Source organism: Falco peregrinus, chromosome 7 (assembly GCF_023634155.1).
Source record: "Falco peregrinus isolate bFalPer1 chromosome 7, bFalPer1.pri, whole genome shotgun sequence".
Taxonomy (NCBI): domain Eukaryota; kingdom Metazoa; phylum Chordata; class Aves; order Falconiformes; family Falconidae; genus Falco; species Falco peregrinus.
The window spans coordinates 48325227-48344839 of record NC_073727.1 but is presented as its reverse complement, the minus strand read 5'-3'; the positions used below and the strand labels follow the sequence as shown (position 1 = coordinate 48344839).

The 19613-nt window shown below is 39.7% G+C and overlaps 1 protein-coding gene across 1 annotated transcript in view; it reads right to left on the bottom strand.

Annotated features, from left to right (window-relative positions):
- Positions 1 to 18338, bottom strand: part of SHPRH (SNF2 histone linker PHD RING helicase) — a 65181-nt gene extending 46843 nt beyond the window's left edge. Inside the window, exons 1-10 of the mRNA XM_055809688.1 lie at positions 18172 to 18338; positions 15368 to 16039; positions 14866 to 14995; positions 9681 to 9899; positions 9319 to 9397; positions 8378 to 8528; positions 6546 to 6651; positions 5794 to 6050; positions 4671 to 5366; positions 1048 to 1299 (exon numbers count right to left, since the gene is read on the bottom strand). Of these exons, the coding sequence (XP_055665663.1) occupies positions 1048 to 1299; positions 4671 to 5366; positions 5794 to 6050; positions 6546 to 6651; positions 8378 to 8528; positions 9319 to 9397; positions 9681 to 9899; positions 14866 to 14995; positions 15368 to 16009 (2532 nt within the window). The 5' untranslated portion in view covers positions 16010 to 16039; positions 18172 to 18338. The remainder of the gene's footprint in view (positions 1 to 1047; positions 1300 to 4670; positions 5367 to 5793; positions 6051 to 6545; positions 6652 to 8377; positions 8529 to 9318; positions 9398 to 9680; positions 9900 to 14865; positions 14996 to 15367; positions 16040 to 18171) is intronic.
- Between the last annotated feature and the right edge of the window lie 1275 nt (positions 18339 to 19613).

The following is a 19613-nucleotide window of genomic DNA, read 5'->3' as shown; positions in this document are numbered from 1 at the left end:
TCGCACAGCATCCAGGCTGCCTCTCCAACATCCCCCACCAGCCCCCAGCAGGCTGGGGGTGCATAAAATCTTGGAAGGGGACACAGCCAGGACAGCTGAACCGAAGTGACCAACAGGATATTCCATAGCATACGACGTCTGCTCAGATATAAAAGCCAGAAGAAAGGAGGAGGAAGGGGAGGGGCAATCATTATTTACAACGTTTGCCTTCTGGAGCAGCCACTACACATAATGAAGTCTTGCTTCCCAGAAAGTGGCCAAACATCACCTGCTGATGGGAAGTAGAGAATAAATTTTCTGGTTTTCTTCACTTCCACAAGCGTGACCTTTACTATTGCTTCATTAAACTGCCTTCATCTTGACCCGTAAGGTGTTTTTTTTTTTTCCATCTTATTTTCTCCCCTATTGTTCTGCTGAGGAGGAGAGTGATAAGAGTGGCTTGGGAGGCACCTAGTATTCAGCCAAGGTCAACCCACCACATACAGGTTCAAAGACGACAAACAGCAAAAGAAACAGTATGCGGGGGGAAAAAAAAACCAAAACAAACAATTAAAGCCCATAATTCATTATGTAAGTAGCATTTTTGTCTTCCTGTCTTGGGCAAAAAGACTGGACAAATACTAATTAATCACCCTCTGCAGACTACAGCCCTAGAGTTTGCAGACAGACTGTTGACCATTTTAGCTTCTAACTCAAAGGATGTATCTATGCCTCTGAATCACGTCACCGAATAGGCCAGTGTCTTGTCTGAAATTATCAAACACCATATACAACGTGATGACCTAGTTTTTTGAACTGTCGGTATAGATTACGCTAAGTATTTTTTGAGGTGGGTATACTTCAGAGTCTGCCAAAATCCCAAGAGAAGAACCACTTACTAGTAAATAACTCCAACAAAAAATTCACTTATAAAGAACAAGCTGCAAGGACAAATTACCTGAGTGCAATGAACGTTAAGAAGGGGAGAGGGAAGTTTATTGTATTATTTACAATAAGCTTGTCAAAACCTTTTCAAGTTAAATAAATTCATGACCAGGAACGTCATACCTTTGCAGTAGTGCATTCAACCATTTGTGCTTCATCAAGGCAGATCCTCCACCACTCCACTGCTACCAAGGGGCTGGGAATGGCCATGTACCGCTTCTGGTTGCGGAAACGGCGCCCATCTTCACTGTTACTGTGGGGTATATCTACATAGTTCAGTTCAGTGCGGAGGACATCATATGTGGTGATAACTACCTCCTGCTCTGCCAACATGTGTGGCTGCAAAAAGCCATGCTTCTTCACGCCTTGATACACCTACACAGATTTGTGTTCAATAGCACAATAGCAAAGAATGAAGGTAAGAGCCACTTCAATAAAAATTCTAACACACCCATACAGCTTACAACATGCATGCTTTTAGCAGTGTTATATAAGAAGAAACTGTTCATAAAACCTGTATTCATATAGTAGCATGGTGGGAAATACACAGAAGTAACACCAATAATAAATGCAATCCAGACACTGATGCAAAATTTTTATGTATGATTATTTATATTTTTACAAAACAAGCTTTTCCTCCTTTGAAGAAAAACAGAAAAGGACTTCAGTATTTTCTACAATAGTTATCTGTTGTAACAGTTACTTTGCAAAATTAATTATTTCATAATGTTGTACAGAGCAACATTATGTAAGTCAGTGTTACATATTCAGTCCTCTCCTTCTTTACCATAGGTATATTACCTTTCTCCCCAATGCCCCAAAAATTTCATGGATAATTAAGCAAAGACAGAATTATGCAGCAAAACATTTAAAACCCAGAAATGATACTCTGGGTAATGTTTTATCTAAAAAAAAAAAAAAAAAAAAAGACTTCTACAGAGACTCAAGAGAAAGAAAGAATACCTAGTAAGAAACAGTCCCTGTGCATCCACAGAATATTATTATAAACCTTTCATGTTGACATTTGTTCTAATATCAGAAGTATTTTTCTTATCTCCCAGCATTTTAAGCATAAAGCTTTTTTTTAAGTGTAATGCTTTTTAAAGCATTTTAATCCTTTGGAAACATACTACAGTTTAAATAAAAAAATTAACAAGCTACACCAAATACAGTTTAAATAAAAAAATTAACAAGCTACACCAAATATCTTACTACGTGCTTCCCCAGGATAATATTCTTAATCTAAAGAAAATAAATACAGCACGTAGTACGAGTCCCAGTATACTTACAATACCAAAACATGTTAAAATTTCAAATAATATGTGGTACAGTACACAATCTATTTTTAGAATAGGAGCAATTCCTCATGTCCTGGATTTTCAGGTACTAAGAACAATTATTACTAGAGCTATGTATCAATCGCCTTTTTTTTCCTTCTCATACAAACTTTTTCTCTTGCTCCCAATTTACTTCAGGAACCTACTTCAAAATTACAGGCATCCATTGCTTACTTTAAGAGTTTTATCATTACCTACTCCTTAACACTCATCTAGGTCTGTAGGTTAATCACAGTATTAAAATAAATAAGGCCTCCTTCTGACAGATACAGGAATATCCCTATCTTTTTTAGCAAGAATCTGTATTTTAGTCTCATCTTGAAATAACTAGCATCTTTCTATTCGTCTCTCATTCTGCAAGTTCATGATTTATCATATAAGAATGCACAATCTTGCTTAGTGTTTACCTGCAACTACCTACAAACACTTTTACCATTTAAGAAAATCACAGTGTCTTTCAGTCCCTCATATTGGCACAAACTTTATCACTCTCAATCACACAACCAATAGTTAAAAATACCAAAATTAAGGTGGCACTATAAAACCTTAGTTGATTCCCCCCCATCTTTACCCCTTGATGATCAGTATGTGATTTCACATTTGTTAATTTCACTGTTAACGGTCTTTTTCTTCAAGTAATAATCTTCCTTTATGTTTGTGCATACGGCAACAGTGTTTCCGTCAACTGGAAGAAACACTTGCAGAAAATTTCTGTTCAGCTTCAGAGTGTGACAATGGAGGACGTGCAACCAAGTCAATGCACATGAACAAAAGAGAAAGAACGAAAGAGGAGGAAAAAGAAGGGGAAAAAAAAAAAAAAGAGCATGCTCACTGAAGCAACTGTGAAGAAGAAAAAAAAGTAGCTGTCGAAGTCTAATGATCTCTTCCATAGTATTTATGAACAGATTTTCCGGAGGTTTGTAACTTGGCCAAGTGTTGGTTGTTTTCACAGCGGCAGGAAAAGACAACCTGCCACAAAGCAAGATCTACAGATAAATTTTAATTTCTTTGTCTATTACATAAAGCCATCAGAATTTCCCATGGGTTGCAAGCTGGTGGAAAAATAAAAACCACCCTTTGCATGCAATGCAAAGCCTGTTAACATGAGAAACTAGTTCTTTGAAATGTCTGCACTATTTTCACGTTAATGTTACAGAAAAAACCCAACAAATTCTCATTTTGAAGCAACACTGAAAGGAAGTCTGGATGACTTATAGTTGGCAGTTAAAAAAAATTGAAAACAGTGTCTTAGAATGGAAGGTGTTACACAGCTTAACGTACAGACATGCGGGATTTAAGCTCTTTTACTGTTACCATGTAAATCTATTTCTGACAGTTTTCATCAAAGCTGGTATAAAACTTGGACTGGATCCTAAGAAAACTGTGCAAGTTTTACACATTTGTTAGCTGCTGCACTAAAACTAATTACACTTCTCACACAAATAGCTCACCGGAAGCCTAGAATTCACGTATACATCGGGCATCTATGCAGCATAGCTGAAGACATCAGATATATCCCTGAATACAAAGCTTTCCCTCTTCATCAATCTGCTACTACTATTATTTTATTCAAAACAGAAGGGATGTACGGTTCTCAGAGTACTTTATCCTTGCAAAGGTTCTTGCCTACTAAAAATACAAAGGACAAAACTTGACTACATCATTAATAAAAGACAATGGCTACCCTTGAATACTGCGATAACTATATTTTAAAAAATCCTGTATAGCCATAGTTGCTATATGTGTAATTATTTTATACACATACAGCTATTAGAAATCAAGTAAAAGGACAATACATGGTCTCCAGATGAGCAAGATCCTAAAAGATATGGCAGATGTTATAGACACTGTGCCCCAGTTGCAAAGGTGTTATTTTCTGGAAACACCAAGGCCCAAGACTTCTCTTGTAAAGCCCAAGAACCAGAAATTCACAAGCACACTTTACCTACTGAAACATTCGATTTTATCTAGAAAAAAAATGAGAAGCAACTGTTAGAGAGCTGCTTGGGTGCAAATGTGAGACAACACTACCAGAACAACTATAGTTAGGCCTTTCTAAGTTCCTTGGTAAGCTTTCAGAAAAAAAAAAAAAAAACCACACACACAAAACCTTCCCTCTCAAATCACCTGCTGTTGTAACTGCTCAAAATTTGCTTCCATTTGATAGATACCTAGTCCAATGTATCACCTCCCAGTGACCAACTAATGAGATAAAAAATGAAGAACTAAATGCAGCCAGTCTTTCTGGGACACCAATGCACCATGTGATGCCAAAACATAGGTCTAATAACAAGAAACGCACAATTCTGACACACAGGACAAAGAAACCCCCGAACTTTATGTGATGCGTCAGACAGGAAGCCCTGAGCCTTGACAAAGTAGCTCGCCAGAATATGAACACAACCTTACCAGAACTCGAAGAGAAGATGATCTTACATGCCTGTTGATCTCATCTACCCACTGATGACAAATAGAACTTGGAGAAATGATCAGAGTTGCTCCTGTGGAAACAGGTTTCATTGCCACAAGGCAATGGGGACAGTAGAAGGGCTTGATCTTCAGGTTTTCCTCTTTGTAGTTTACACATTCCGCATGCTGCCATAAGTAACATTTCAGGCACTGCACACGAGCTTTATAGTCAGCCAACCCAAGCTCACCACAGATGCATTCAAATCGGTATTCAGAGGTGTTAAATGGAAATACAGAACTGCTATGTTGTATGTTACCGCTGGCATGTTCTTGGGAATGTGAGGATTGGTCCTTTGGAATTTCCTGCTGGACATCAGCTGTAGTTTTTGAAACATCAAAATCAGGATGACTGCTCACATCACTGGAGACAAGGAGGCTGCCTTGCAAATCAGGAGACTTTGGGACCACAGCTTCCTGCTGCACATTATTCTCTTTTACAGAGTTCTCACGATCTGCTTCAAATTTCCTGTTATTTTTGCTAGTTGTACAATAATCATGTTCTTCCATGGTGATATCCACCCGCGAAGGGATTTTAATGACATTTTCAGAAGTGACATTACTATTTCTTGATTCTTTGGTTTGAGTTTTAGCATCAATCAGCTGCTTCTTCTGAACACTTTCTGAAGACCTTGCTATCTACAAAGCAAAATTAACCAAGAATATACAGACTTTCTCCTCACCTTTTTTTTTAATGTATAAACACATCAAGACACAGATATTAAGATTTTATATTAATTTCCAGTTTGAAGATTTGGTTAATATTTACCAGTGTTCAAAAGACAACTTCACAGAACAATACACCACCAGCTCCCACAACACTATTTTAAAAGATTTATGACAGATATAGTTAATATTTTAGGCCCAAATTTAATCTACTTATGATTTCTGCTTCTTTGTTCATGAATGTCAAAAGTAAATGCTTCAATTTTCTTCATTTTTATCAATAAGCCAGTGACGCTGAAATAGTGCACACAGACAACACAGCTGACAGTAGCATGCAATTGGTAGAAATAAGATCTGCATTTGCAACATTCTTTGCAGTAACTACAGCAGCATGTTTTACCTGCTCTTTGGTTCTCTCTCGCTTCTTCTGTTCCTTGTAATTCTTTCCCAGCCTGAAAGACCCAGCCAGACCATGTCCTTTGACTTGCTCTACTACTCGTTCTGCTATTAGTTTTTCTAGAGTCCTTTTGAGAAGCCGTCTATTTCTCTGTATGTCATACCGATATATAGCACTGATGTACTTAAATATTGCAATAATGGATGCTCCTTTCTTCACATTCATTTCCTTGACAGCTGCTAGTATCATCACTCGTAAGCCTGTATGTAGAATCAATGCCAAAAAACTTACAGCTCAGATAAAATGAAAGTTGCCTTGGAGAATGCACATCAAGGGAACTATAAACACTGTGTTCATCCAAAAAATGCAAAATAAAGACAGGCAGGAGTTTTGACAATGCTTTACTTGAGGTAGCCCTACTAATCACTGTTTTTCAATGATTCTTAGACAATAATGAATAGCAACAGAAGCCACTCTTTTTTACTGAAGTTTATAAAAAGGCAGTGTATTTCAGTTAAATGCATAAACTCTTTTACAACAACCTTCAGTTACATGGAGCTCTGTAGAACAGAGTTCTGAGTTGGTAACTTTTAACTGTGGATGACTGTAGCATTGCAATCCTCGATCAGAGTGCTCAGCAAAAGAATAATTTCACTCTGCAGAACTGAAGAGTAGTCTTGAACTCATAGTCAGCAGCCAATATAAGACTGATGCCAAAAGCAAAAGGTATTTTAAAAGTCATCAAAAATACTTACTAGGATATTGTATTTTTTCCTTCAATTTAAGCTCCATTTCCTTTGGTTTTTTCTTTTTATTTCCTTCCGAAGGTTGAGGTGGAACAAAGAAGTTCACGAGCTTACCCTAATGCAGACAACATTAAATAAGTTATTAGCTCACATTTCTTCACAGTCATTCTGAACTTCATTAATCTTTTCACATTTGAAAATAAGCATAAGCTGCTACAGATGTGTAGTCTGATCTCACAAATTTGCTCAGATAGCTCATTTTTAGTGTACAGAGTGATACCCCATTCAGTTCAGTTTCTCAGCAAACTGTTCAGCACCTTACGCTGACAGAAAAAACAACCCTGTGCAAGCCACTTGGGTCCTCCGCTACTTCAGAATTGTTGCAGGACTGTAGTGGTAAGTGATCTAGGTTACTGATGGGGGAAGGAAAATATGTACTTAATATGTAGCTAGAAACACAAAAGGAGGTACACAATATAGATTGAAAAGCCCTAGTCACCTGTGTAACAAGTCAGTTGCTTTTTAGGGACTGCCCCCCCCAAATTTACTTAATTATTAATGATTCAGGAATAGTGATTTAATTCAAGGAGATGCATATTGAAGAACCAGGACATAAAAAAAAGAATCCCAAAGCTGGAACAAATGATTCTATGATTAACTGGATTAACTGTTATAGCTGTATTCATTGACACATCACTCTGCCCTGTCCAACTGGTTTCTTTGCTGAATTCTTAAACACTAACTGCAATAAAATTCCAAACACTGTTTGAGCCTTACGATGAATTGAAATACTTGGAGTAACTCTGACACAAGCCAGGAGTCATTCAGAAAGTGTCTGTTGGAATAAAGCGCTTCTGTTTTCTTTTTCTTCAGGACAAAGTCATTTTGTGTTTGAAGACAAGAAAAATACAGATGAAAAGGGGTCTTCTGGATGAGTGGAACAGTACCTTTTAATCACAGACAATGTCACGTAATTCTGTTCATAAAGATCCTAAAATTTTAGCTAAGTGTTTGTCCCAACTACTCATATGATGAAACAGTTTCTAACTCCAGCTCTCCAAAAGTTATGGTCTCTAGCTATTGCTGCCAGTTGATGTCTAGATGCTTTAGTGCCAATACTCCCTTCTTCACACTCCTCAGCGCTGACTCTCTGATACATTTAAGAATCATCTTATTATCTTTAAAACTGGGTCTTTTTAGCTGATAAAATTACAATCAGGCAGGAGATCATTATGAATAGATGTACAGTGAAATGGGCTGCCATCAATTCAAAAGGATGGAACTCACAGAAGTGGCAAAAGTTTACTTAAAATTCTCCCTGCAAGAAGAATTTTTGGTTTTAGTGAGTGTGCTAAGTTTTCACAGAATGCACAGATGAGGAAAGTGAAAAGATACAAAACTAAGCCCATTTATCATATGAAATAGAGGAGGAGCAGAAATCTTTATTCACAGAGTTTAAATCACCCCTATTTTAGCACAGAATGCATGTCCAATGGATGTTTGACACTCATCAACACAATGAAATTAAGGGGAGAATTATTTCCAACATTGTACACTAAGTTACATATTTATACACTCCTGCACTGTGTGTAAACTACCAACAGCCTATTAAGAGTGCAGTTGCCTGCTAACACTCTTCAGCAATGGCAAACTATCAATCACTTCTCATGCAAACCATTCCACTATTTATGCCACCAAGTACCACCGCCTACAAAGCAAACACTTTCACTGTACTTTAATCCAGCTTTAGACCTGGACCTCTATAAACCAGAAAGCAACAAACTCAAGAGAAGTGCATTTCCATTAACTCTTCGTACTAAATCTTATCCTGGTTTTCTTACCTCAGGTAACATCAGATCATCTTGTTTAATGTCTGGTCCAGTATGAGTCAGAATAAGAGCCAACACTTCTACTGTTTTTCCAAGACCCATCTCATCTGCTAAAATACCTCCAGGCCACTGGGGTCCAGCAATTGGATACTCACGGATAATACTAAAATTCAAGTACATTCCCAAATTAAACTGTAGCATGGTGTAACAGAGAAGCACATGTTCAGGGACACACACAGCATAGCTTCAGCAAGGCAAAGTTTCTAAGGTGAGGCATTATCTTTTATTAGATAAACTGAGACTGACAAAAACTAGCAAGTTTTTTGGGTGTACAGACCTGACCGAGAGGAATTCGTATGCCAGAACTTTTTGGATTTTTTTTCCCCTTAACAGGCCTCACCTTCCTATACCTTAGCATATCATAACATTTGTCTCCAAACTATTGAAATACATTCATGTTCACATGTTAAACATCTGAAAGTTATATAGGGAAAAAATAAAAAGCAAACTAGTAATCAAAAGGTTCTATTCTAAACAAATTAATGAGAAAAATGAAATAGAATTTGTAATGCAATACTCAGCATTAATAAAAAGCATTATAGTACCTCTTTCCTTTAGACTTTAAAAACATTGGACCAGAAGGTTGAAGCCTCCAATGCTCTATTTTTTTAAAAAAAATGTTAATCTTAAACCCATAAATCTGTACCAAAACTAAAAAAAAAAAGTTAAGAATGTCTTCAACTTGAGATTTACATATTTACCTGTGCTTTATGTACTCCAGTTTGCCTTTTTTTTTTCCAAATTAAAAATATCACTGTTCTACTCCTTCAATTGCTAACTGAAAAATGACAGTTATGAATTATCTCATATCCTCAAGGTAAAAGCTGCCAATATGGTTTTCAAAAAGTACAACCCTGAGGCGTTCTCAGAAGCAGGTAACTATAAAAACATACCAGCCTGTAAATGGATTATAGTAGATTTTTACTCCATCCAGAGTGATGACCTCCCGCCATAAGAAGTGCAGTCCATTTTCTATGAAGAAAAGAGTTCATTATGAGGTTTCTCTAGAAACAGCATACCGCTTAAAATTGCTCAGCCTTACTGCGACTTTCAGAGACAAAAAGCAGACCTCTACCTCCACAGTGCTTCATGACCAACAAGATACAACTGCTGCTCAGCAAAATTTAGTTTATCATTTAGGGTACTACCCAAACAACAGCTTTTATAAAAATGGCAATGAAATCATTAACAAAGCTTCAATCAATACAATGCCACTTTCCTCAATTACACCAGTTTTCCAGACTCATATACTTGCCACTGCTCGGAGTGCTTGCAAGGTTCTCTCGGCGAAGCATCCAGTTCACAGCCTCACTTTGGTATGGCCTCAGAATAGGAATTAATGCAGGATGCTGCACATCCTCTCTCAGTAAGTCGATATCCTGCTGATGGGTATGCCTTACAAAGTCATAAAGCTCTTCAATATTTTGTCGCTCTAGTTCCATGTCAGACTCTTCCTCATCTTCCTCCAGCTCATCTGCGTACACCAAATAATTCAAGACATGCATTATCAATCAACCGTGGTCAACACTTCAGTAAATTTTGCTGCAATACATTTATTTGAAATATGAAATAACATGTTTCAAAATATCATATGAAAGCAAGCAATGCAAAACATCATTTAAACGTGCCATGGCTGTACCTGACTCAGCTAGGCAGCAGCAGGAAACAATGAGCACTACTGTCCCAAAATTTAAGATTAACACACTATGGCAATCACAGAGGTATACATAATCAGCAAAGCTGTTCTTTTAGTATTTAGGGATAGAGCAACCAGACCTCATTTATTTAACCAAGACCTTCCACTAAACATTTCCAACTGATACAGAACTACAAGTAACTCACATTTCAGACTTAAATGTTAACGAGTTCATGATCTTCTAGAAAGCAGAAAAAACACAGCGGGCTGTCAAGGATTTGTGTATTTTTCATGAAACAAAGCCTTTCTGGATAAAATAATGTATTAAAAAACCCACAGGCGATTCTCTTCAATGAGTTTTCACATTAAATTATCTATCTGGATAAAAAAATTGTAGCAGTAGGACAACATGAAATTCTCACCACTTGCATCATTACAAAAATTCAGACAAGGTGTACTTTAGAAATTAAAATCCTACCTCAAGAGAAGCATGTACCCTCTAGGACAGAAAGCATAGCCTTCTTTTTTATCCTCTAGGAAAGAAAGCCTTGTGCTTATTTGTTTTTCACATGAAGTGGATATATGGGCACACACAGAATTTAAGCACGATAGAACAAAAATTCATGAAAAATTAAAGGCTCAGCATTTTGGGATATAAGATGAGGGAACAATGGTCTTAGAGGACAAGTTTTAACAGTGTTTTAGGTCTCAAATTAAAAACATCAGTACCAATACCATAGCTGTACAGTTCTACAGTTCAAAGACAAGACGGTAACTCCAGCTAGTATTGGAGGTAAAGCTACCTTGCAGTATTTTTCTCAAAAAAAACCAACCCAAAAACATTTAGAAGCAAGTCAAGGCCAGCATTTTCAACACAAAGTGACTTTAAGGTATATTTAAAAGTATAATATACTGATAAAAAAAGAGAAAACAGCTATCGGCAGGTACAATTAAATCAAATTATAATAACAATGCTTTCTGCTAACAAAGAGGAGATGTACCTGGCACAAACATCAGAGAGCTTAATCCTAAAATAAGGTTTGGGGCTGCTATTAGGACTCTCATGGAAAGCAAAAGCTTTCTTTCATTCAAGTGAATAGTGAAGGTGAAGAATGGTTTCCAAAACAAACAGCAGGAAATTATGTGCCTATGTATGGCAGCCAGGAGTGCCCTCATCTAATCCTTTGAAGTCAATGGAACAATTCCAGGGCTTCACGAGGAACAAAAGAATTCTAAAAGACATGAAGTTTCTATAAATCCATGTTTATAAAATAGACTTGCAAAGAAGGCAACCAGAGTGCACGTGTAGGATTATTCACGTTCCAGCCAAATGAAAGCACCAAGCAGAACATGCAGCTTTATATATTACAGAACCATTCCAAGGGATCCTCTCACACACATTCCTCACTTCACGGAAAGAACAGAGAAATCAGAGTGATTGCAGGGTATAACTTTGATCGATGAAGTTGATTCATAATGACACTTATCATTACACTTGGTAAAGTAACAGTTTTCAAGTCCCACATTTCAGAGCTTAATAAATTGACTTCTGTATAAACTAAGTAATTCCAGAATTTTACGTGAAAGAAAAGATTACAATATAATGTAAAATGTTCTTTTCATATGACTTGGTATGCTTTGTCCATACCTTTTTGTTCATTCTCTCAAAGATAATTTCCCCCCCCTGATTAAAAAGTTCATGTACCACAGGGAGTTTTAAAAGGACACTAAGGAAGTTACCCCTCTCTCAGTTACTTATTAAACAGTGAATATTTAATTATGCTTTCAACCATAACGAAACATAATTCAATTACATAGCTTTTGTTTCTGGTTTGTTTGGGTTTTTTTAAACCTTCAAGAAACAGATGGTATTACACTACCTGAAAAATCAATTTCTCTGATAGGTTTCATCAAGTATCCTACTTAATTCCTTCAATGACTGAACTAAAGTTCCACTATTGAACCTGCAGTAGGATCTTTACATTTTATCTGTATGGCAGTTTCCAGGTTGCTGTATAAGACTATCTGCATCACTGAAAATGTAATTGTTTTCCTCCTTTATTATGGATGAATAGAAAATTTGTTGCTTCACATTTGGTATTAAAAATTGCCATACAAAGACCAAAACCCTCTTCTTTGTACAAAGAATTTCTTCTTCTTAAGAAAACTGAAGGAAGATCGTATATGGTCTATTCTATTGGCATGCTACTGCATGTGATACTACAGTTCCATGAGACTATGGGAAAACAAACTCCGAAACATTTACCATTCACTAGAAAAGCAATTAAATAGGCATCTTTTTTCTTTAATTAAAAAAAAAAAATCAATTACGCAGACCATTTTTTTCATATTAAGAACAAAGCTAGCTGGATCTATAGGTGATCTGTGTCTATGTGTTCACTGGAGCAACAAGAACAAACATGCAACATTATACAGCGGATAAAGGATACAAACTATTATAAAACCAGATATTTATTAAAGCAAACAGAGATCCCTGTGTGCAACTCCATCAATGTAAGAAATTGTTCATCAATGGAGATAAGAAGCCTCATCTTGGAATGCTGCGTAGAGTCCATTTTAGGTGTATATTGCGAGTGTTAAAATACATACTTATGTGCAGTTTTACAAAAATTTCAATTTATTCTGTTTTAAAACAGGTGAAATTCAAACACAGACTAAGCTGTTAGAATTTATTCTAACATAAATCCATTTATGCTTCTTAAGAACCTTCATCACCGTAGAATCAAGGCTATATTACTTTATGCTCCATCTGTACTTAAAAACTGTTAGAAAATGTAACTGGTTTCACAGTGTGGAAATATTTATCTACATTAAATTTATACTGAATCTCCATTGGTCAGCCTGCTTGCAAGCTTTCAGTTGTTCTTCATCTCTATTATGCTGAATAAGACATTTAAAGTTTGTTGATGATGCCATCTCACCAATCGTATTTCCAAAAGCATTAGGAATACATTAATAATAACAGAATACATTAAGCTGCACATGCCTTGTGCATCCTTTGTAGGACTTGACTGGTGACCTTCATACATACTCACAACCATTTATTTTGATTCTCCGCACCCTTTATTTAGTTGTTTACATGGCATTCATTGCTGTAGAATCAAGACTATTATTATTTTACACCACATCAAACTGCACATGCTGAAAAAGTTAGAAATTTTACCAACTGGCAACACAGCTCCTTTAGGAGCATGAGGGGTTGAATGGCTTTGGAAAAGATAAGTCAAGGTATAACAACCCATTGCTCAGGTCCACATTCTTGCTCTAGTAACATTCAGGGGCATATCTTCCATTTCAGACGCTACACCACCTCTTCAACTGTAAGCTATACTGAATCACGCAGTCCGTAAAAATCTATTCTTTAGCGTACTGAGGACAAATGTCCCAGGTTCCAGCAGAAAATTATTTTTGGTTCTCCAAATAGGTCACTATTCATTTTGTCTGTGAACAGTACCTTTCCCCAACTCTTCCACAATAAGAAGACTGGCAGAGAGGCAAACTGTGCTTCCTGCTATAGCAATATTTTATTTGAGCACTCTTTCAAATGCCTTAGTCATCTCAAGTCTACAAATTCTCAGGAGATATTCTACTTCTAATGTATTTATGATACCACATTTCTCTTTATGCATTTAAAAATATTATTATTCATTTCTCTATCTTAAGCTCTTTATTCTTCAGACTTCTTTTTGGATCTGCTTCAGTGTGCTTTTAAACCTAAACTGACAAGTTGCTATAGTCAGATTACTTCAGTTTTTTGAAGGATGACCTCTTAGATGCAGTATCTTCTCTTCCCCACATACTAAAGTTATACTGGTCCTGGCCCTTTCTTGGTATATCTCGTCTTTTCTGACAGTTGTGCATTTACTCTTTGCAGCAGACACGGATGTACATATTCTACCGTTACCTCTTCCTTTTAGCTTCTCTTTAGCAAGCTGCCTAATTTTTTATACACTTCTGCCTTCTGAAATGAAGTACAAGTATTGGGGGTGGGTGGGTGTGCGCTATGCTTCTGTTGCTTCTGCAAAAGCATTAAAACTCAGTGTATTACTGTCACTGTCATTGAGTCAGTATTCAACTAAGATTTTGAAGCCATTCTACACTGAGGAACAAGACAAAGGTTGGGTTTTCTTAAGTTTCCTAAGCCATGACACTATAAAGTGGTCATTGATCACTCTATAAAAATCTGTCTCTCTACCCAGTATAATCTGGCAAACGTATCTTCAATTTCAAAATGACAACAAGGCCCATATTTATAAGTTTGCACTGGTGTAATTTTAAAACTGTTGTAAAGGCGCATTTTGTAGTACTTCACAAAATTTCTCCTTGGCTTATATTGTAAAGCAGTTATAATGTAGTCACAGTTGTGTGTTAGGCACTAACCAGGAACAAAAGCTTTCCAAACTTAATTCATGGTTCTTTTAAACAGTTCCCTGTGTAACTTAAGACAAGCTACTGTAGAACTGTTCAATCAGCCAACAAGAATCAGTGAAAACTGTATTTACTTGCAAAAAGGTAAGGACTCAAACTTCTATGTGCCTCTGGGTCTTATCTGTAGACAAGGAATATTATCACCTGTAATTTGACCATAAACTAATCATTATCTGGCCATTATTCATATGCTAACACAGAGAGAATCACTAATAACATTACCTTGAAAAAAATTACCTTGCTCTAGATAGAGGAATAACTTATTATTTTCACTTACATTTAATACTACTGAAAAAAAACAAACCAACATGCTTTAATAACAAAAATTAATCAACATTCAACTGAATTGCATTACCTGGAATTAAAAAGCTATAGAACTTTTCCATGAGTTTTTGGATCAGCTGATTAGCTTTCTTGGGTCTCCCACCTCCATCACTGAGAAACTCTGGTTTACTTAGCCCAGCTTCCAGAAGGTAAATTCCAACCTGTGAAATGGTTATACAGTTAATCATTTCAATAACTGTTAGAAAAGTATGAAAATAACAGCAGTGCTTTGAAAATTAGTAGACAGGCAGATATATCCATTAAAAATCACCACATAGAGGATACAGAACACTGCAGGTAAAAGCTTCTGTGATTCCTTTGGGTAACGCATTACTAATGGTGCAAAAGTAAAAACAGATTTTTAGGCAAAAACATACTGAAGACATTCATAAAGGCAAGCAGAAACTACATATTTTCATCACATTATATAAATGCACAGCAGTTGCCAGACTTTGTTGTTCTGAGGTTTTTATTTTATATTTCAAACAAACAAATGAACATTTAAAATGCAAAACAAATATATTAACCCATACCTTTAAAACCTGAGCCTCTCCAGGTCTTTGATAAAGTCCAATTATCTTTTTCTTTTGCAGCCATCTCAAGCCTTCCAATATTTCACCACTTAAAGTTGGCTCCACCAAAATACGTTGTTCATAAGCACCCAGGTATTCTTTTGTTTCATTACTGTACTCCTCTTCACTTCTTTCATGAACACAAACCTGTAGCTGATCATCAGAGTCTCCTCTCATCAAGGTAAAGCTCCTTTCATGGAATTCCTCAGTCAGAATTTGCTCAGAAGGAAGACGAAGAGCAAATTCTCCCAACAAAGCTTTCCAGGACCCATCTACACGATATGGCAAGACTATAATATTTAGCTGTACTGACACAGGAGTCAAGATGGAGTAAGAGTCTTCCTCATCATTAACTGTCAAAAACTTAACAGATTTTGAGCCACTACCTTCTTTTTGAATGAGATCTTCATCAATGCTATCATCATCTATAACAATGAAAGATGCAGAAGAAGTGCTTGGACCTGGAACGTGGTCCTCATCAGTCAGTTCATCATCTAATGTTATCACCTCATTTCTCCGGTCTTCATGCATATTCCAGCAGAGCTCTTTCTGTTTCTCCTCATCTACTTTTGATGGAGGTGCACGTTTTCGACGACTACTCATTTTGTCGTTTTCTTCAACAGTATTTTCAGTCTGCGAGATGAAGTAAATTAGTCAGCAGTAAGTATTGCAAGTTCAGCAGCTACTGCACAGTGAAATTTCAGTGTCAGTGTTTGATTTTTGTAAGAGGTGCACTAAGAAATCCAACTGTTCAGAAGAGACAGTTTTACAGCGCCTCCCCTGTCCCTGTGCCATCACACAAAGCTGGACATGAAGCATTTGCCTTATACTACTACATCTTACCAATTTGCCAGACAGCTACAGACAGAGATCGACAAGAACACTACATTTCACAGCTGTTACTCAGAATCTTGTGTGAAAGATATAAAAAGAGAAGCAGTGGAATCCCTCAGAGGCGGGGGTGGAGGAAGATGGCAAAAGAAACTCCACAAAAGAAAGTGCAGGAAGTACAGGAGATTTGGGGGTGAGTGTGGGGGAAAACACACACACAAAATTCTTTCTTCCTTTCAAAGCCCACATTGAGATGAAACTTTAAGCAAACCTAACACAGGGCTAGTCTGAAGCTGCCACTACATAAAATACGGTTTAGAGCCTCAGCTACCAAGTTGTGTCCTTAGAAGTCCCCAGTGACCTTGCTACTAGTATTGAATACTTTTATTTTCCCAGGAAACTGCATCCTGGAATGTGGACATACAAACTGCTTGCAGAGGAGGGACTATTGTGCATTTCAGCAGGACCAGTCAGCAAAGTAAATGCATACATAGTCTTACTGATTTTGACTAACTGCATAGTGAAGTCAAGCTACACACAGCTCCTTGACCAAACCTGGGCAGTGAAAAGATTTTTGTGGACAAAATACTAGAAAATAAAACACACATGCTAAACACCACACATGAAAAAGATTATGAAATATCAGACCTATCTGGCAAACACATACTCAAAACTACAGGCTCATACTTAAGTACTCAAACTAGAAGTAGCCTTTAAAAAAAAAAATACTGTTTTTATAAGAGGCTTGAACACAGCAATAGATTTATGAACTCATATTCATCAGCACCGTCTTTATGAGCAAAGGCAGGAAAATATTTAGATATCCTTGTCAATTCACCTTCTGCATACAACTTTTTAAAGCATGTATGAAGATGAAAGGCAAATATTCTAAGCTATAAATCCAGTATCCCACATCCAAATGTTAAAGGGCTTTATGTTGGAACAGGCCAGAACTCCTAGAATTCTGTATAATTTTAAAAGGGTCCTATAAAAAAAACCCAAACAACAACAACAAACAACAAACTTAAGTTTTAAAATTCATGAAAGCCAAAAGAAACATTAAGAAATATACAAATCTTGCTGTGTTTGACTTTCGAAGCCAACAGAACTACGGGAAGGAAACACGGGATTTTTTTTTAAAATAATTTCACATAAATATCATGCACACCGCGCGCTGCTGACAGCAAGCGCAGCCAGCCTCAGCGGCGAGCACCGGGATCCCTGCGCCACCAGGTCTGCGTGTGCGCACCGGCTTCAGCGTCACACGCCGCTGTGCAAACCGGGGCGAGCTGCTGTTTGCGGAGAGCTGTTCAGAACTCCCAGGGCCGGGGCGGCGGACCCACGCCGCCAAGCCGGCACCTGCCAGCACACGCACGCCCAGCACCGCTGCGGCCCGGCGGGGCAGCACCGCGGCCGGGAACCCGCCACGCCAAGCGGCCGGCGGCTGCCACCCCCCCGGCTCTTGCCCCGGCTCCGCCGCCAGGCCGCGGGCGGGTCTCGCCGTCCCTAACGAGGAAAGTTACTTGCAACTCGTTAAGGAGACACCAGCGGCGGCGGCGCGCACCCCTCGGCAACCGGGGCCAGATCTCCCGCGGCACCTGCCGCCGGAGAGGTCAAAGAGGCGGCACCGCCGCGCACCCCCCGGCCCCGGTCACCACGCGGCCCGCGAGGCCAGGCGAGGAACGAGCAGCCGCCCCGGAGCGCCCACCGCGCCCCGGGACACTCACGCAGGCCCCCGGGCCGCCCAGCCCCGCCGCGGCAAGGCCGCCCCGCCTCCCTCCGGCCAGCAGGTCGCCGTGCGCGCAGGGCGAGCAGGCAGGCGGGCGGCCTGGCCACCGGCCGCCCCCCCGAGCCCGGGGGCGGCCCCGCACTGCGGCCCACGGAGCCGCGCGGGTGAGGGGAGAGGGGAGCAGAGCCAACCGCCACGGACGTACCGGAGGAGTAACGCTGCTACGGCCGCCCCGGCGGCCGCGGCTCCTTCCCCGCTCGGGGCGGGCCCCCTCGCGCAGCGGCAGCGGGGGCCGGGCTGGGGCCGGCGGCGCAGGACGCCGACGCCGCTGGCACAGGCTGAGGGGCCTCCCGGGCAGCGGGGGTAGGCGGGCACGGGGATGCGCGCGCACCCGCCCTGGCCCAGCCGGCGACCAATAGGGCCGGCGGAAGGTGACAGTTCCCCCCGCCCCCCACGCCGGCCGACCGAGCAACGGGAGGGCGAGGGGCGGCGCAGGCGCAGGCGCTGCCCCGGGCAGGGGGGCGGGAGCAGCGCTGCGCGCCCTCAGGGGGGCGTGGCTGAGGGCGGGCCGAGAACGAGGCTGGGGTGGCGCTGGCGGGCGGGGCTGTGGCTGGGGCTGTGCCAGCGGGAGGGGGCGGCCGCTTGGCGGGGCCGGGCGGCCGCCCGAGGTCTAGTATCGGCCTGTGTTGCCTAGGCACGGCCTTACGACATAGTGAGGAAGAGGGGGAATGGCCTGGGTTACACCCGTGAAAAACGAGGCTAGAGGGTACTGGGGAGGTTAAAGCCCCACCTCGGCTCTGTGAGGTATTTCAGGTCTCTGCAACAGGTGTTTGTGTCAGGGGCGATGCACTAAAGGCCACTTGGGGGAAAAGTAACGAAAACCTGTTGCCTTGAGTGACTTTAAGCATGAGTACTACACTGACAGCCCTTGTGTCATTGCTTTGAAAGATCTTACTGGGTTTATAAACTCTCAGGGAGCAGAGGAGAAGCTCTTCTTTCCATGGCCAGTCACAAGGGGGGGTGACACTGAGAAACTATTTGTCATAGTGGTAATGATGGAAACCTTGATGAGGTCCATGAGGTGAAGCCATGTTGACAGAAGAGGGGCATGCAAACATCTGTTAGGTCATGTGGCAAGAGTGATATAAAGAGTGGATTTCTGGGCAATTAGCACTGCAAAAAGGCAAAAACAGTCCAAATGAATTGTTAACAACTATTGCTTCAGTAAAAACTAGAAAAACATCTTTCTTCTGAAATGCAAAAAGAGCTGTAAATATGCGAATTGGAAAGCCCTTTACAATAAGAAGGTGTTCTTGTAGCACTCCTTTCAACCATTTGTTAGTATTTGTTTTTACAAATTAATTCATTACTCGTTTGTGTCAGATTTTCCACCATTTTCAGCCCTTTTGGAAGGGCAAAGCCCCTGTGGGTTCAGCGGAGCTGCTCAAAACTGTGGTGTGCAGTGGTAAAGAGAGCTTTCAGAATGTTGGCCCTTACGCCACGGTGGTTTGGCTGGCCCTTGTGCCATGGTGGTTTGGCTGGTTTAATTCACAATGTTTCATTTGCTACGTGAGCATTTGGCATTCCTATATGAAAATTCACTTAAAGATCATCACTCAGTGCTATGTTACAACAGTAAGTCACAGC